Source organism: Amblyomma maculatum, chromosome 3, assembly GCF_055883805.1.
Source record: "Amblyomma maculatum isolate TAMU_Amacu chromosome 3, ASM5588380v1, whole genome shotgun sequence".
Classification (NCBI taxonomy): domain Eukaryota; kingdom Metazoa; phylum Arthropoda; class Arachnida; order Ixodida; family Ixodidae; genus Amblyomma; species Amblyomma maculatum.
The window spans coordinates 86,898,312-86,913,228 of NC_139346.1; the positions used below are offsets into that span (position 1 = coordinate 86,898,312).

At 45.9% G+C, this 14,917-nt stretch overlaps 1 protein-coding gene across 2 annotated transcripts in view; it reads right to left on the bottom strand.

Annotated features, from left to right (window-relative positions):
* Window positions 1-14,917, bottom strand: part of LOC146195184 (monocarboxylate transporter 13-like) — a 68,385-nt gene that overhangs the window by 15,757 nt on the left and 37,711 nt on the right. For both annotated transcript variants that reach the window (XM_084597719.1, XM_084597718.1), the window contains one exon: window positions 2,173-2,471. In XM_084597719.1, coding sequence (XP_084453845.1) covers window positions 2,173-2,299 — 127 coding nt within the window. In that variant the 5' untranslated portion in view covers window positions 2,300-2,471. The remainder of the gene's footprint in view (window positions 1-2,172; window positions 2,472-14,917) is intronic.

Sequence of the window (14,917 nt, forward strand, 5' to 3'; positions counted from 1 at the left end):
ACGAGCAGTGGGTAACTGTGCGCCCCGCTTGCCTTGCACCTGCTGCGTCCCCGCGTGTACCATGTACTCGATATACCTCTACACTAGTATCCGTTATTATGAAACCTTCTGTCAACGCGTACGTGTTTTGCAGCTATCTCTAAAACAGAGCGCTTCGAGAAATTTCTGCGCACGGCTTACGGAGGCTCCAGATTTTCGCTTTCCACACTACATTTCTAAGGGTTTATGTGCTCCTTATGTGCATCCATTGGAACAAACTAAACGTTTTGACATCCAAGGCGCTTGAGCAACCTTCATCGCACAAGTTTAGCTTGCTGTCTCAAGGAGTGTCAAAAAAACATTGCCCAAGACACTGTAATGTACAGTCTTCGTAGCAGACTCTGTTCCTACAATTATATGGTTATACCAATATTTCATCCATATGCGGGTGAAATAGAGCGCCGTGTTTGCACAATAATTGTTCCTTTCTCATTCCTGCCACCACACCGTAATCTCCAGTCTCTTTCATCGTAGAAGGAACCTATAACAACTTGGGCTTGAAGCTGACTGGTATGGGAGCGGAATTGATGAGTGCCCGCCGCTAATTGTGCGTATTGCATACTTTATGAGTCTGCTTTTGAAGACCGGTTCGCAGTGGCCCACGGGCCAGGCTTCACGTGACATCTCACTTTCATTTCGCGACGTTCGCGACTGGCCCGCTTAAAGGGCCGAGCCGCGCCAAAGTTAGGTCTGATTGTTTCCACTCTTTGGACCTTCATCGTCACAGGAGAAGATAATAGGATTAAACATGGCGGCAATCTTTCACCGTGCCACTGAACCAATTTCGCGTTAAGCGCCAACCTAAAGAAGAGGATGTGGGACGTCACGTGAAGTCTGGTCCGTCGTGGTGAATTGGTCTTAAGTGACACAGCCGAGTGGTTCGATTTCTAGGTGCTAATAACATAGACCCGCGTCATTTATATTAGTCGCTTGAGCACTTTAATGAGAGAAGCGCTAATTTCTTCATCTTAACAGGCGCCTTTATGTGGAGGAAGGCGGACGCACGCAATACATACGCATGCGCCATGCATTCGTCTGATGCCCCTTTGGAAATTATTTGCCCGCGACTCTTATTGCGCGTAAAGCGTTTCGTAGCGAAAGCTACACTACGCTACCGTTGAGCATTTTGCCAGTGCCTGAAAGAGCGACCCGTTGCCTAGCAACCGATTTCGCCAACTCGGACCTCTCATTTTATGTGAAAGGGTGACTTTAGAATCAGCCTGCTATGGAATTTTAATTCAAGTTATCCCTATCCCACGCAGGCACATTTATAACAGGCATCAAAGTGGGTTCTGCATTAACGCCGGTAAACATCGATACGTTCAATACAACGCTCAGTGGCCCTCAGCCAAATCTTTCGCTCCACATTTGAAACAGTAGCGTTGAATCCCTATAATTTCTTTTAGCAGCTTCTCAGTACACCCTTCTTTTACAACACTGGAAAAATTGCTTGTTTTATATAATATACGAATCTTCACGGAATATTTAGCTGTTCTCAACAAATCAATACAGCAGCTGCTTGGCGAAAGGCTAAAAGAAGTTTATTGTCATTAGCTTGGCTCAGGTAAGAAACTCTAGTTTACGAAAGAAATCTTGGATTCGAATCATCTTTCTTTATATACCAGAAAAATATTTGCTTTAAAATTGAGCTCGCTTTCTTATATTCACCAGTATTATTAAAAAAGAAAGCCTATTCTAAAACTTTGAATGCGATATATACCTCAGATTACTTAAACGTGATCTCCTCGGAATTTGAATTTTTTTTCTTAAACTTTCAAAATTCGATATTTTGATGGGAATCGCGCCTATCTTAACCGCCTCTATTTTCGAACACTTTTTCGCCCTCTCTTATGTAAAACTGATTGACACAAAAACAATAAAAGGCCGGAATTGTGTTCAGGCGCTTATAACTAAACTATCATCAACTACATCGCCAAAATTTGCCACAGTTACGTCGTAAAATACGGATATCGGATGTTGTGCCACTCAGAACAAAACCGAAATACTGAACCTTAATAATAATAATGATATAATAATACCTTGGAAGAATATAAAACGCGGCAACATCCAAGTATACTACATTTATCTCCTTGCGTTCGTCTGCATCACACCGTTCTCGTGTAGTCGACTTACCGTGCACTTCCAGAACGCCGTTTTCGTTCTGACCCACTTGCAAGGATGGCCGCCTCGGCCTGAGGTCGTTGTCGCCGCCCACATCACATCGGTGTCCCGGTAGCGCCATCTCCGGGTTAGGCGCCATCGTCAGATCAACGCCGCGTCGTCAGGCCACGGGCTAGATGTTCGACGCAGTCTATAGGATTGCGACAGTGGGGCAGCCGGAGAAGGAGCACGTTGTAGTTAGCTGGGGATTTCCCTTACAGCTGCACCGCCGCGGTGCCGGCACCAGGCTGGCGGACCACGCTTTCCAGCACCTGTGATCAGACACACGATCAGCAGCCGCCGACCGAGCGTTATATGCGGCGCACTCGAGATGACGCAGCCGCAAGCTCTACAGCTGAGCTTAAAAGCTGAGCGCGCACACGGCACCAGTCTTTATACGTTGGGGCAAATCATGTGCCGCTGTCTGTCATGACAGCGTGCGGCACAGCGTTGTGTTTGTTGCGTTAGCGCAGCTGTTCTTGAACCGAAGAGCACGTGACCGGTTGACCGAAGTTCCGACACACTCTGTAGCTGTCTACTCGAGACGAAAACATTCGATCCTGTGTCCCTTTTAACAAAGTGCAAAGGTATGATAGCTTCAGTGGCTGACGAGGGCAGTGCACCCAGCACAGCACAACGAGAGGCATAGCGCAACATGCGACCGCCGTTTTGAAAGCTTTGGTCAATGCGGCACCTCTCAATGTTGATTCGAATTGCAGTTCCGATCCGAGTTCGGAATTTATTGATCATTCCAGAAATCGTGCTATTAACTGTTCGCTGAACGACGAACGCGATAAATAAAAATCTCCTAAATTTTACATCAGACTTTCGATACCTTAGGTGTGTATCACTGTCCTACCGCAGCACTGCAACGAATGAAGAATTAACACCGCGTAGTCAGCCGCCGGTAAAAAGGTCACCTTCAACTCTTCGTTCAAGCTGACCATGACTCGAGAGAGCAGCCTACTCATCAATGACTAAAAAAAAAACAGACAAAGTACCATCCCCAACGCTTTCCTTGGCCTCGCCGACTGTTGGCTTCTTTCCTTCATGTATTATAACGAGCACCCTCATTTCCCCTTAATTGATCTGCTTGTAACCACATCAAGGTATGCGTGCCTCACCTTGAAATGCCTCGTGAATTAAGAACTAAGCAAGGTATACGCTCCAACGCTTGACTGTGCCACAAAACTCTAGCGGGCTGTGACAGACAACTACCACTTCCGGCTTGGTGGTGCGGGCTGGCTTTATTTTGTGCGTGGGCCTGGGTGAGCTAACCAGACCCAGCCAACGCTAAGCTCTGGGGCCAGCCAAAGGGGAGCAAAGGCAAGTCCTTGTTTTGAGGTCAGAGCTATGGCGACAAGTTCCAAAAATTTCTAGACCACTGTCGAATCTGCACAGCAGAAATGCGAAAGCCGGAGCGTTCCTGCTATATACGGTGCATCAGGTTTCCTTTCACTATTATTGTCAAATAAATGCATCATCGTTATTACTGATGCTATCATCATTGTAATTGTCACTAATTCCAGCCTTATTGTGATCGCTAATATCATACTTGCGGTAGACAAGGAGAATCCTGGTGTGCGTTTCGCTCTCCCGGGCATGGCACGGTTTGTTAAAGCGCTCGGCTGGGGATCCTAGGTATGGTGGTTAGATTTTCGGTGGAGGTGGGATTTTTATTTTTCTGAGGACGTCATCACGATGAGTGACAAGTGACACATCAGCGCACAGATCTAACATACAGATTTCTAGCGTGGAATTTTATTCTATGAACCTAGAAAGGTTTTCGCCTTAAAAGTGTCAACACCAATTGCGTATTGGTATGCTAGGCGTTGGATCCCGGATGGCTGGCTAGCGCAAGTCCTTTTTGCTGTCCTACCGTCTGTGCCATGTGATCGCTAATATTGCCTTACAAAAGCTGGGATTCTTTATTGTGCACTGACATCGTACAGTACACGGGTACCTGACTTTTCGCTTCCACCAAAAGGCCGCTTCATGGCCTGGATTCGCTCTAACATACTTGGAATCAGCAGCCGTGCGCCGTAATCATTGAGTCAGCTGGCGGAGCCGGGAGCTTCTCTGCGGATATATTAAGGCAAAAGCCTTTAATGCCACATCGATGTCAGCAGGACCTGTCGGCAGCTGTCATACTTTCGAGAACGCATCATATATGGGCATTGGTAAATAAATAGTAACTATTTGAAAGGTAGTTAAAGGATTAATTGGTTTACTAATGAGTAACATGCTAGTTAGACAGTGGTACTTTAGTAATTAATCAATTTAGGGTAGTAAATATCTGAAGTATTTAATTACTTAAATAACTTATTGATTATTTAAGCAAATATTTGTGTAAATAACTAACTGATATATTTACTAATTAATTACAAAATAATTAACAAGTCACTAATCAGTACTAAGCAATTACTAACTTGTCAATAACTGATACTAATTAGTCACGACTATAACCAATCACGCGTAATGACAGATACGACTGTCATCGGTCGTGACGTCACGACGTCATCACATCCAACCATTTCTAATAACCGGAATTGGCGTCATTATGACGTCACATCTGGTCATGACGTCACCAGGCCACATATACGAAGGTGACCCCGCCGGGCATTGGATCCAGGCGTCCGTGCGGCCCCTTTCATTTGGTGCTTCCTCGAACGCCGCACCACAGAGCATACATAGAAATAGACGCAGTAAGCAGGCATCAGCGACGTTTCAAATTGGTTTGCAGGAAAGAGAAGTCGCAGTATCTGCACAATTCTTGGACACATTAGCCGAGTCGTAACGAAACGGAGGAAGGTGGGAGTGAAAAAAAGATAGGCGCAATGGTTAGGCCGCGCCCAATGATAGCGATCCAATCCCGGCCGGCGCGGCTGCTTTACGATGGAGGCGAAACGCTAGGCGAACGTGTGCTGTGCGATATAATTACGTTAAAGAACACCAGGGGGTCGAAATTTCCGGAGTCCTCCACTATGGCGTCATAGCCTGAGTTGCTTTGAGACGTTAAACCCCACAAACCAACACCAACCAAATATAATAATTGGTTCACAGGAAAGGAAAGACGCAGTATCTCACAAACTTGCTCTGTGGACGCCTGAACTGAGCCGTACGGGAAGGAACGAAAGTGGGAGTGAAAGTGGAAAGAGAAAAGGGAGCCGTAGTGGAGGACTACGGAGTAATTTCGACCACCTGAGGATCTTTACGTGCGCTGACATCGCACAGCAACACGGACGCCACTTTGTTTCGCCTCCATCGAAAAGATCCGCCGTGGTCGGGTTCGAACCTGGGAAGCTGTGCGATGTCAATGCACGGTAAAGAACCCAAGGTACTCTATATTTCTGGAGCCCTCGACTACAGCGCCTGTCATAATAATAATAATAATAATAATAATAATAATAATAATAATAATAATAATAATAATAATAATAATAATAATAATAATAATAATAATAATAATAATTGGTTCACAGGAAAGGAAAGGCGCTGTATCTGTCACTCTAGTTTCTGTGGACACCTGAACCGCTCCGTAAGGGAAGGGAGGAAGGTGGGAGTGAAAGTGGAAACAGAGAAAGAGGAGCCACAGTGGAGGGCTACGGAGTAATTTCTACCACCTGGGAATCTTTAACGTGCGCCGACATCGCACCGCACACGGACGCCTCTTCGTTTCGCCTCCATAGAAATGCAGGCGCCATGGTCGGGTTCGAACCCGGGTACTCCGGCACAGTAGTAGGGCGTCTTACCACTGCACCACCCCGGTAGAACGAGTCTGCCATAGTGGAAATATAACGTCCCAAAGAGCGTCTGTCATAGTCTGAGTATCTTTGGGGCGTTATATTCCCTCAACGAAACATTCGATTGTCATTCCCGAAGAGTCCCGGACTACTTGTTAACAAAAATCGCGCATTTAGTTTCTCTTGGCCTGCGCAGAAGCTCCGCCCACCATCTCGTTGGGTACATCTTGAGCTCCATATGCCTTCGCCGCTCCCACTTTGTTATCGAGTTTCTATTCGCCCATGAACAACTAAACGAACTACGGTAGTCGGAAGGCTACGCAGTAAAATATTAATAACAATAATAATTGGTTCACAGGAAGGGAAAGGCACAGTATCTGTCACACTTGAGTCTGTGGACACCTGAACCGCGCCGTAAGGGAAGGCAGGGAGGTGGGAGTTAAAGTGGAAAGAGAGAAAGAAGAGCCGTAGTGGAGGGCTACGGAGTAATTTCGACCACCTGGGGATCTTTAACGTGCGCTGACATCGCACAGCACACGGACCCGAAAGCATTTAAGGGCAGGCTTCACGTTACGTCGTGCTACTGAACGCCGGTCTCAGTCACTTATACTAGCCATGGCGTGCACATTGCTATCAGATGGCACTGATCGCCGTAACATGTTATATATTCCTGGGCCCGTATTCCGAGTTCGCGTCGCTATCGAAGTGTCGCTATCTCACGGGACCTCAAGCCATCTGATTGGTGGAAACGCCGGAACCGGGTGTTGCCACTACGGAACCGGAAAAAGTGGCAACATCATGTTCCGGCGCTTCCACCAATCAGATGACTCAAGGTCGAGGAGATAGCGACACTTTCGATAACGACGCAAACTCGGAATACGAGCCCTGGAGAACAAAACCCGGGTCACGTTCCCAGCATGTGCCGCTGAGTCACCTAACGTGCGATACATTGCACATGATGTGGATCTGAACACACATTGCTATCAGACGCTGCTGAGTCCCGTAACGTGGAATACGCTGCAAAGCAACGTGATCTGAGCACGCATTGCTATTAGATGCCGCTGATTAACGTAACCAGCGATATGTTGTAGATGATGGGGATCTGACCACACATTGCCATCAGATGCCGCTGTCATAATAATAATAATTATATAATTGGTTCACAGGAAGAGAAAGGCGCAGTATCTGTCACACTTGCTTCTGTGGACACCTGAACCGCGCCGTAGGGGAAGGCAGGAAGGTAGGAGGGAAAGTGGATAGAGAGAAAGGGGTGTCGTAATGTAGGGCTCCGGAGTAATTTCGCCCATCTTGGGATCTTTAACGTGCGATGACATCGCACAGCACACGGAAGCCTCTTCGTTTCGCCTCCACTGAAGCGCCGCCGCCGTGGTCGGGTTCGAACTCGCGTACTCCGGCCACGGCCGGTCTCATGGGAGAGAGCGCTTCTCTTCTCTTACGGCCTCTCCAATGGGGTCTGTTTCCACCGCCCGCCGCGCCTCGGTGGGGTCGCCACCGCCCCACTGCTGCTCGTCCGCTACAGCCGTTCACGCGCAAGGGAAACGCGCGCTCGCTTCTGGCTTCGCCCGCGTCAGTTGCAACCGGCAGGTCCTGACATTTCGCCCCTTATGGTTTATACAAAGTCCGTAATCAGCATCGAACATTTATCGTGTACGAGGAATAAAATACAGTCAACAATCCGCTCACGCGCGCGCTCCTTCGTCATTGCGGCCGTGCACGGTCGAATGAAGCTTTGGGTGCACTTCAACTTTTTTTACCCCTAAGTTTTGTACAAAAATAAATTTGCCAGGCTATGCAATGTGCCTTTGAATGTTTTAAGCAGGTGTAGCGCGACCTGACGTGAGTGCATGGTGAACTGTTGGGCGGAGATTCTGTCAACCGCTACCGTTTTCGTTTAGATCAGAAGAGGTACCGGCGCAAAAATTCATAGCGCGTCTCAGATTCAGCGTAAAAAACAAAAATTTATTCATATAGTAAAAATTTCACTTGTCTAGTGGAGTGGGCTGTTCTAGCTTCGTTCAAAACATATCAGTCGATGAAAGACCGAAGATGTATATCTAGTCTCGCGACTACTTTTAATCAAGGATATGGGCATAAACAGTTAAGCAGAATCGAAAAGAGCGGGAAACAATAAAACAATTGTCCTTCAAAGTTACACATTGCACTATATGTTCATCAATTCATCAAAATGCGACCTGCGTCTAGAAAATTCAGTCTCAAAATCTTCCTGCACGGCTTGTGCACATAAGGACTTGGCCTCTCGGTCTTCTCTGTCACTTTCCTGGTATAATTAATTGAGAAGAAGAATCCTGAGAAATGTTTCAAATATCGAAGAAGCGGACCTAATAACATAGCTGTTGTCAATTCCTTTCGGACAACTCAGTGTTGAATTCTGAAATGCTGACTGAATCAGGATCTTAAGTACTTCGAGAACATTTGTGTGTATAGTAGGTGCACGGCAGCTTTTTCGAAAAAAAAAAGCTTGTCCAATAGGGCAACAAGCTCTGGTTTCGGATAATACAGTCCACTAGAATATTGTTCTCGTAGAAGAGCGTACTACATGGGTCTGCTTCTTTCGCTAGTTTCAAGAAGAATAGCGCAAGCGTCACACCCGAAGTTGATTAACTAAACGATATATCCAGCGGCGTAAGGTAAACCGGAATACGTGACAGTGGGAAATGTGATAGTAGGAGATGCCATCACTTCCTTCAGTGCCTTGATTTTGCTCTCAGATAAAACGTCCGTCTTGGCAATGTAGTCATGTGCCGCAAGCTGTTACGGCCCTCGCATCTAGCATATGTCATTCCCTTCCGCACATTAACCTTACTTTTCCGAAGAGAGCCTCAATGGGTGGCTATATAGGGCTTGAAATGAGTCTTCAGTGAGAATGTCCTTCTTTAACGCTTTAGAAGTTTCTTGCATATTTTCGATTAGCAGGTGAACTCATTTGTAAGTCACTGCATCGAGTATTACCTTCATCATTTATTGGCCTCTTTTTACCACTTCGAGCACAAGTGGTGTCATGAATATCAAACCATTTTTATTGCTTTCATAACAAGCTTAATATCATGTAAAAATTTCATTAAAACAATGTTTATTTGCAAATTTAAAATAATGTTTATAATACCACACATTGGCTAATATATGAATTGTAATAACATTTATAATTCAACCCTACAATGTTTACTTTGACTGTGATACTAATACTTTGCTGTAACTAATACTAATACTAATACTTTGCTGTTTTGCTGTAACAGACGAGTTGCTGTCATGTTAGCCTTGAAGAAGCTTTGATGGGATCATTTCTCATTCAGTTTTTTTTTTTTTGTTCCTATCCTTGTACAGGGTTTGGAAAAATTCGGATTAAAATGGACAAAAGTAGCTACCATGCCGCAATGTATGGCATGCTTTTCGAACGTTTGCTGAACGGCAGTGTTTTTTATATCCGTTCACGTGTGTAGTACGTTGACGACATGCCGCTACAGCATCTACCTTCTGTGTTCTTTAATTTCGGGGCTGCATTCACCACGAAACTCGCGAGCGACAGGGCGAAACCAGGCAAAAGCCACCCGCCGCCGCTGAAGCAGACGCGGAGCGGACAGTGAGCAGGTCGCGCCCCTTGCGGTGGCGGAGAGCGCAACTCAAGGAGAAAAGTTCCCATTGTTCCCGCAGAGATTGAGAAGGCCGTAAGAAAGAGCGCGCGCTCTCCCCCGAGACCGGCCGTGCTCCAGCACAGTAGTCGGGCGTCTTACCACAGCACCACCCCGGCGAAGCTGCCGCTGTCACATACGTGCATTAGGTTGCTGAGGAATGGTTAGTTGGTTGCACAACTTGTATTCTTTCTGAAATGGGCGTCCTCTTCCCCGCCCCCTACACGCGTGCCGCTGAAGACGGGGAGTTGTGCGCCCGAGGATTAGAGTGGCTTGTTGCGGCCTCTTCCGCCACATGGAAGCTGCGGTGCTGGCTCAAGTAGAGAAGCCTGGGATCCCCTGCTGCGAAGCGCGGAGCCTGCCGAGCAATGAAGCCTGACAGCACATTGCTATCAGATGCCACTAACTCACGTAACGTGCGATACGCAGCTGAAAAAGAGATCTGAGCCCTCATTGCATCAGATCGCGCTGATTCACGTAAAGTGCGATATGTTGCAGATGATGGGGATCTGAGCACGCATTGCTATCAGATGCCGCTAGGTCACATACGTGTGATGGGTTGCTGAGGAACGAGGTCTGACATCACATTGCAATCAGGTGCCACTGAGTCATGTAATGTGGGAAACGTAGCTGAAAAACGAGATCTGAGCCAGCATTGCCTGAGATGCTGTTGATTCACGTAAAGTGCGATATGTTGCAGATGATGGGGATCTGAGCACGCAGTGCTATCAGATGCCGCTAGGTCACATACGTGTGATGGGTTGCTGAAGAACGAGGTCTGACATCACATTGCAATCAGGTGCCACTGAGTCATGTAACGTCGGAAACTTAGCTGAAGAACGAGATCTGAGCCCGCATTGAATCAGATGCTGCTGATTCACGTAAAGTGCGATATGTTGCAGATGATGGGGATCTGAGCACGCATTGCCATGAGATGCCACTAGGTCACATACGTGTGATGGGTTGCTGAGGAACGAGGTGTGACATCACATTGCAATCAGGTGCCACTGAGTCATGTAACGTGGGAAACGTAGCTGAAGAACGAGATCTGAGCCCGCATTGCATCAGATGCTGCTGATTCACGTAAAGTGCGATATGTTGCAGATGATGGGGATCTGAGCACGCATTGCTATCAGATGCATCTAAGTCACATACGTGCGATAGGTTGCTCAGGAACGGTCTAACAGCTCATTGCTATCAGATGCCACTGAGTCACGTCTGCTTTGCAGACAGCTCAACCCGCCGGTCAGAAATTGCTGGTAGATCGGGCTCTATGTAAAGCAAAAGCCCGTGGACTCCTGGACTAGTAGGGGACCACCCTGAAAGACTTTCTTTTTATTAAATAAAGTTGTTTCCATCCATCCACATAGCGTGCGATACGTCGCTGAAGAACGGGATCTAAGGTCCGCATTGCATCAGATGTCTCTTATTCACGTAAAGTGAGATATGTTGGAAATTATGGGGATCTGACCACACATTGCTATCAGACGCCGCTCAGTCACATGCGTGCGATCGCTTTTTGAGGAACGATGTCTGATACCACATTGCTATCAGATGCCGCTGATTCGCGGAGCATGCAATATGTTGCATATGGTCGCGATCTGACCACACATTGCAATCAGATGCCGCTGAGTAACGTAACATGCAATAAGTTAAGAGGAACCGGATCTTAGTACACATTGCTGTTTGAAGCCGCTGAGTCACGTTATCATCATCATCATCAGCCTGACTATACCCAATGCCGGGCGAAGGCCTTTCCCATATTTCTCCACTTAACACATTACGTGCAATATATTTCTGAAGAACGGGATCTGAACACACATTGCTATCAAATGCCACATAGTCATGTAACGTGCGATCTGTTGCTCAGGTATGGTATCTGAGCACGCAATGTTATCAGAAGCAGCTGAGTCAAGTAACATGCGACACCATGCTGACGAACCGGATCTCAGCACAACTTACTGTCAGATGGCGCTAGATCAAGTAATGTGCAATAATTTGCAAAGGAATGGGATCTAAGGCGACACAGCTATCGGCTGTAGCTGAATTCGACGTGGATCATACATTGAAATCACCTGTGTACCATTTTTTTTAATTTTCTGGTACGTTCAAAGCGGGCATCTAACTGAAAATATAAACCTCAGTGCAGTAAACACTTTAACTGATTTATTTGTTGCCAGATAGAGGGCTAAGCGTTCTCTACATTCACTCGTTTCTTAGCGTTAAATCGAAAACTCCGTAATTCCTTTGTAAGAATCAGCTTGTTCAAAACTACAAAATGTATTGAAAGAAGAAAATATGAAAATGCCTGAGTATCAACGAAACGTTTATTTTTTTTTTATGGCAATAGCCTGTCGCTATGTTATAAAACCATATAAGCATTTTGAGCAGTATTTACTAAGCCTAACAGGCGAGGCACCTTTTTCATGCTCGGAGAAAATTTATCTGCTCAGTTTTCAGTGAATAACGCAGGTCACTATAATTTGAAAACAGTATATATATATATATATTGGACACTGTAAAGATTCTGAAAATCAATGCCTAGAGAAGAGTGGTTCAACCCCTTATAGACACATTGCCTCATGTAGGAGCGAAACCAGAAGTCATTGTTCAGAACATTATGAAAAAGGTAGCGCTAAACTTTCGACAGGTACTCTGCAGGTGGCGACATTACGAAACCTTTTCTTTTACATGAGTACTTTATTTTGACCAGGAACTGACACGTGTATTCAATGCCGGGAAATTAAAGCAAGCACTCACATATTGCGAAAGAAAAAAATAAAACATCAACGAAAACGCGTTTCGCCAGTGGAGCTGGAAACAGCTAGTTGCCAGCAGCTCAGCCCATCTGCAGCTGTGCTATGTCACTGGTGTTCAAGGACGTTCATAAAAAGACGCCGTCCTTCGCGCACTTCTCAAAAAAAAGCATTTTCAGGGCATCGTGAGCTATCCAGCCATCTATGGATAAGTTTATATCCTTTAAGGTAAATCCACACTTGAATTAGTGTAGCGTACTGTAAAGCAATCATTATTACAGAGCGCTGAACTTATACCATATTCCCTTTAACGAATTCTTTGCTCGATATTCGATGTTTGAAGCGAAAGGTTTAAAAAAGGCGGAATATTTCACCTGTTAAGAAAATCAGGCATAGCTAGTATTTATTTCAAAATTCCTGATTTGGCAGCCTCCGGGGCTTAGGTTAAATGTAAGGCGTAAAGGACTACACACTTTGCGGAGTATTTCTTGCACCGAGCTCCAAAATAAAGCTCAACACTGTTCAAATAGCAACATCAACGTTAACTTGTTGCGTTTTTCTTTTGTCTTCTCGCCCGGCCAATCTATAAAGTATAAATAACATCACTGCGTAAAAAAAACGATATTGGTTTGTTGTCATTATGCACTTTAGAGAGAGAAAATATTGAAAACGGGCCCGAAATAAAGCTGCGAGCAATTCGGAGCGCACCGACGGTCCGCCTTCTAAGAGTGTGACTTGGCAGCGTTATCGGATTCTTCCGTGGATGTTTGTTCAAGTAGATGAAATTAGCAGCTCGCTTAACCCTCATTAAATTTGTGCCCCTGTTAGCCAACATACACGCATGGTACGAGTTTATGTGGACAAGCATCCGACATAAAATAGCCCAGCTTTATTCGAGCTTTTAGAATGAGCCTAATTGACCTAAAAGTACCTTGTCTGATTCAGGATACAAGGCCTCCGGCTGGTCCGTTTCCTATCCCTCAAGGGCAACCCTAGTTTTTAGTTCTTGCCTAGTCGGCCACGTCATTTCGTACCGTGACGTTAAAAAGGCCACCGGCCATCCTGTGCTTGGCCATGTAACCAGCACGTTGCACCTGTCAGAGGCATGCCCGTAATTCTTTTCTCTCAACGCCGACGAGAACACTGTCGCCAGAGCCGTCGTTGCATGCCAGAAGCCGGATTTTGTGGGGAATGGAGCCTCATGCTTACTGCTGTAATTTTAAATCACATTGATGTTGGAAAATATTTTCTTTTTTTGGTAGCTGTACTTCTGTGCAGCGGCGAATCTCCGGAACAAAATCGTGAAGAATTCGCGTTTAAAACGCCTTCAATTGTGCATGAACAATCTTTGTATTTGGAGACTCCACCACCGCGTCAAACAGCTGCGAAAGCAACTAACAGTTGAAAGAGGGGATACGTCAGCTAACGTCACCAGTTGCAGCAACAATAAAAACAAGAGGCCTGTCGTGCGCTGACGTCGGTTAAATCCGCTCCAACTTCCATGTATGCGTAATGAAAGAAAAAACATTAAGCTAAGCGCATGTACTGCGTAGCGCGACTAACACTTAACCGTACGGCCTTTGCTCTACAGCTTTTTAAAACGCCAGCTGCATCTGAGAGAACCACACGCACATACGATATAACGCATCGTCGTGTGCGCGTGTGCTTCCCTTCTTTGCAGCGAGTGCTTTCAATATCATGTGGAATATACCAGCTAGCGCCAGTAGTGGGTCTCCTAGTCTTTGCGTTTTGTGACAATAATTTCAGGCGCAGTTAATATGAAAACCCCATGAATTCCTCGGACTGAAAAGAACTGTGGGTCACTATAAATACAAGAACAAAGGATTTATGCCAGATGCTCCAAGTTTCGCTAAACTCGGGATCTCTTCGAGCTCTGGCGACGCCTTAAGAATATGAAGCAATGCTGTCAGAACATGAAATTCAGCCTTCGGCATTGGTTTATGTAGAGCCACTCTAGGGTTACAACCACGTAGGCGGCGTCTCATCGGCGTTGTCGGCAGTCTACCTAGTACCACTCACGTAATGAGATCATTGGAGCCTTCATTCGCTTGTGCCTTGGTGTAGTGGTTGGAGTACTCCAAAACTATACCCGAAAGATGCTAGATCGAATCCCGGTCGCGACGGCAGAGGAGGCCAAAATTTCCGACGCCCTCTACTACGCCATCTCTCGTAGCGTGATTCCCTTTGGGGTTTTAAACCTAATAACGCAAACGAAACAAGCATTTTATTCTGTGCAGGCTCTGCACTGAATGCACTCTAGCATAACTTATATTTTATTATATTTTGTTTTGTCCCAAGGCAGCAGCACGGCCACGTCATTACTTGGGCTGCTTTTACCTCACGCAAAAATTCCACAGCGCACAAAGCCTTCCCTTCCCACAGACCTGGCAAAGCTTCGCGTGTTATTTGAATGAAGCGATGGCTCTGAAAGTTACCTTTGCGATGTCATATGTACTAAATACTTGTCTGCTACTGCAAGCTCAGAACGACGTTAAGCCCGTTAACGTACGTTTTTGCTCCTCTTTCATTA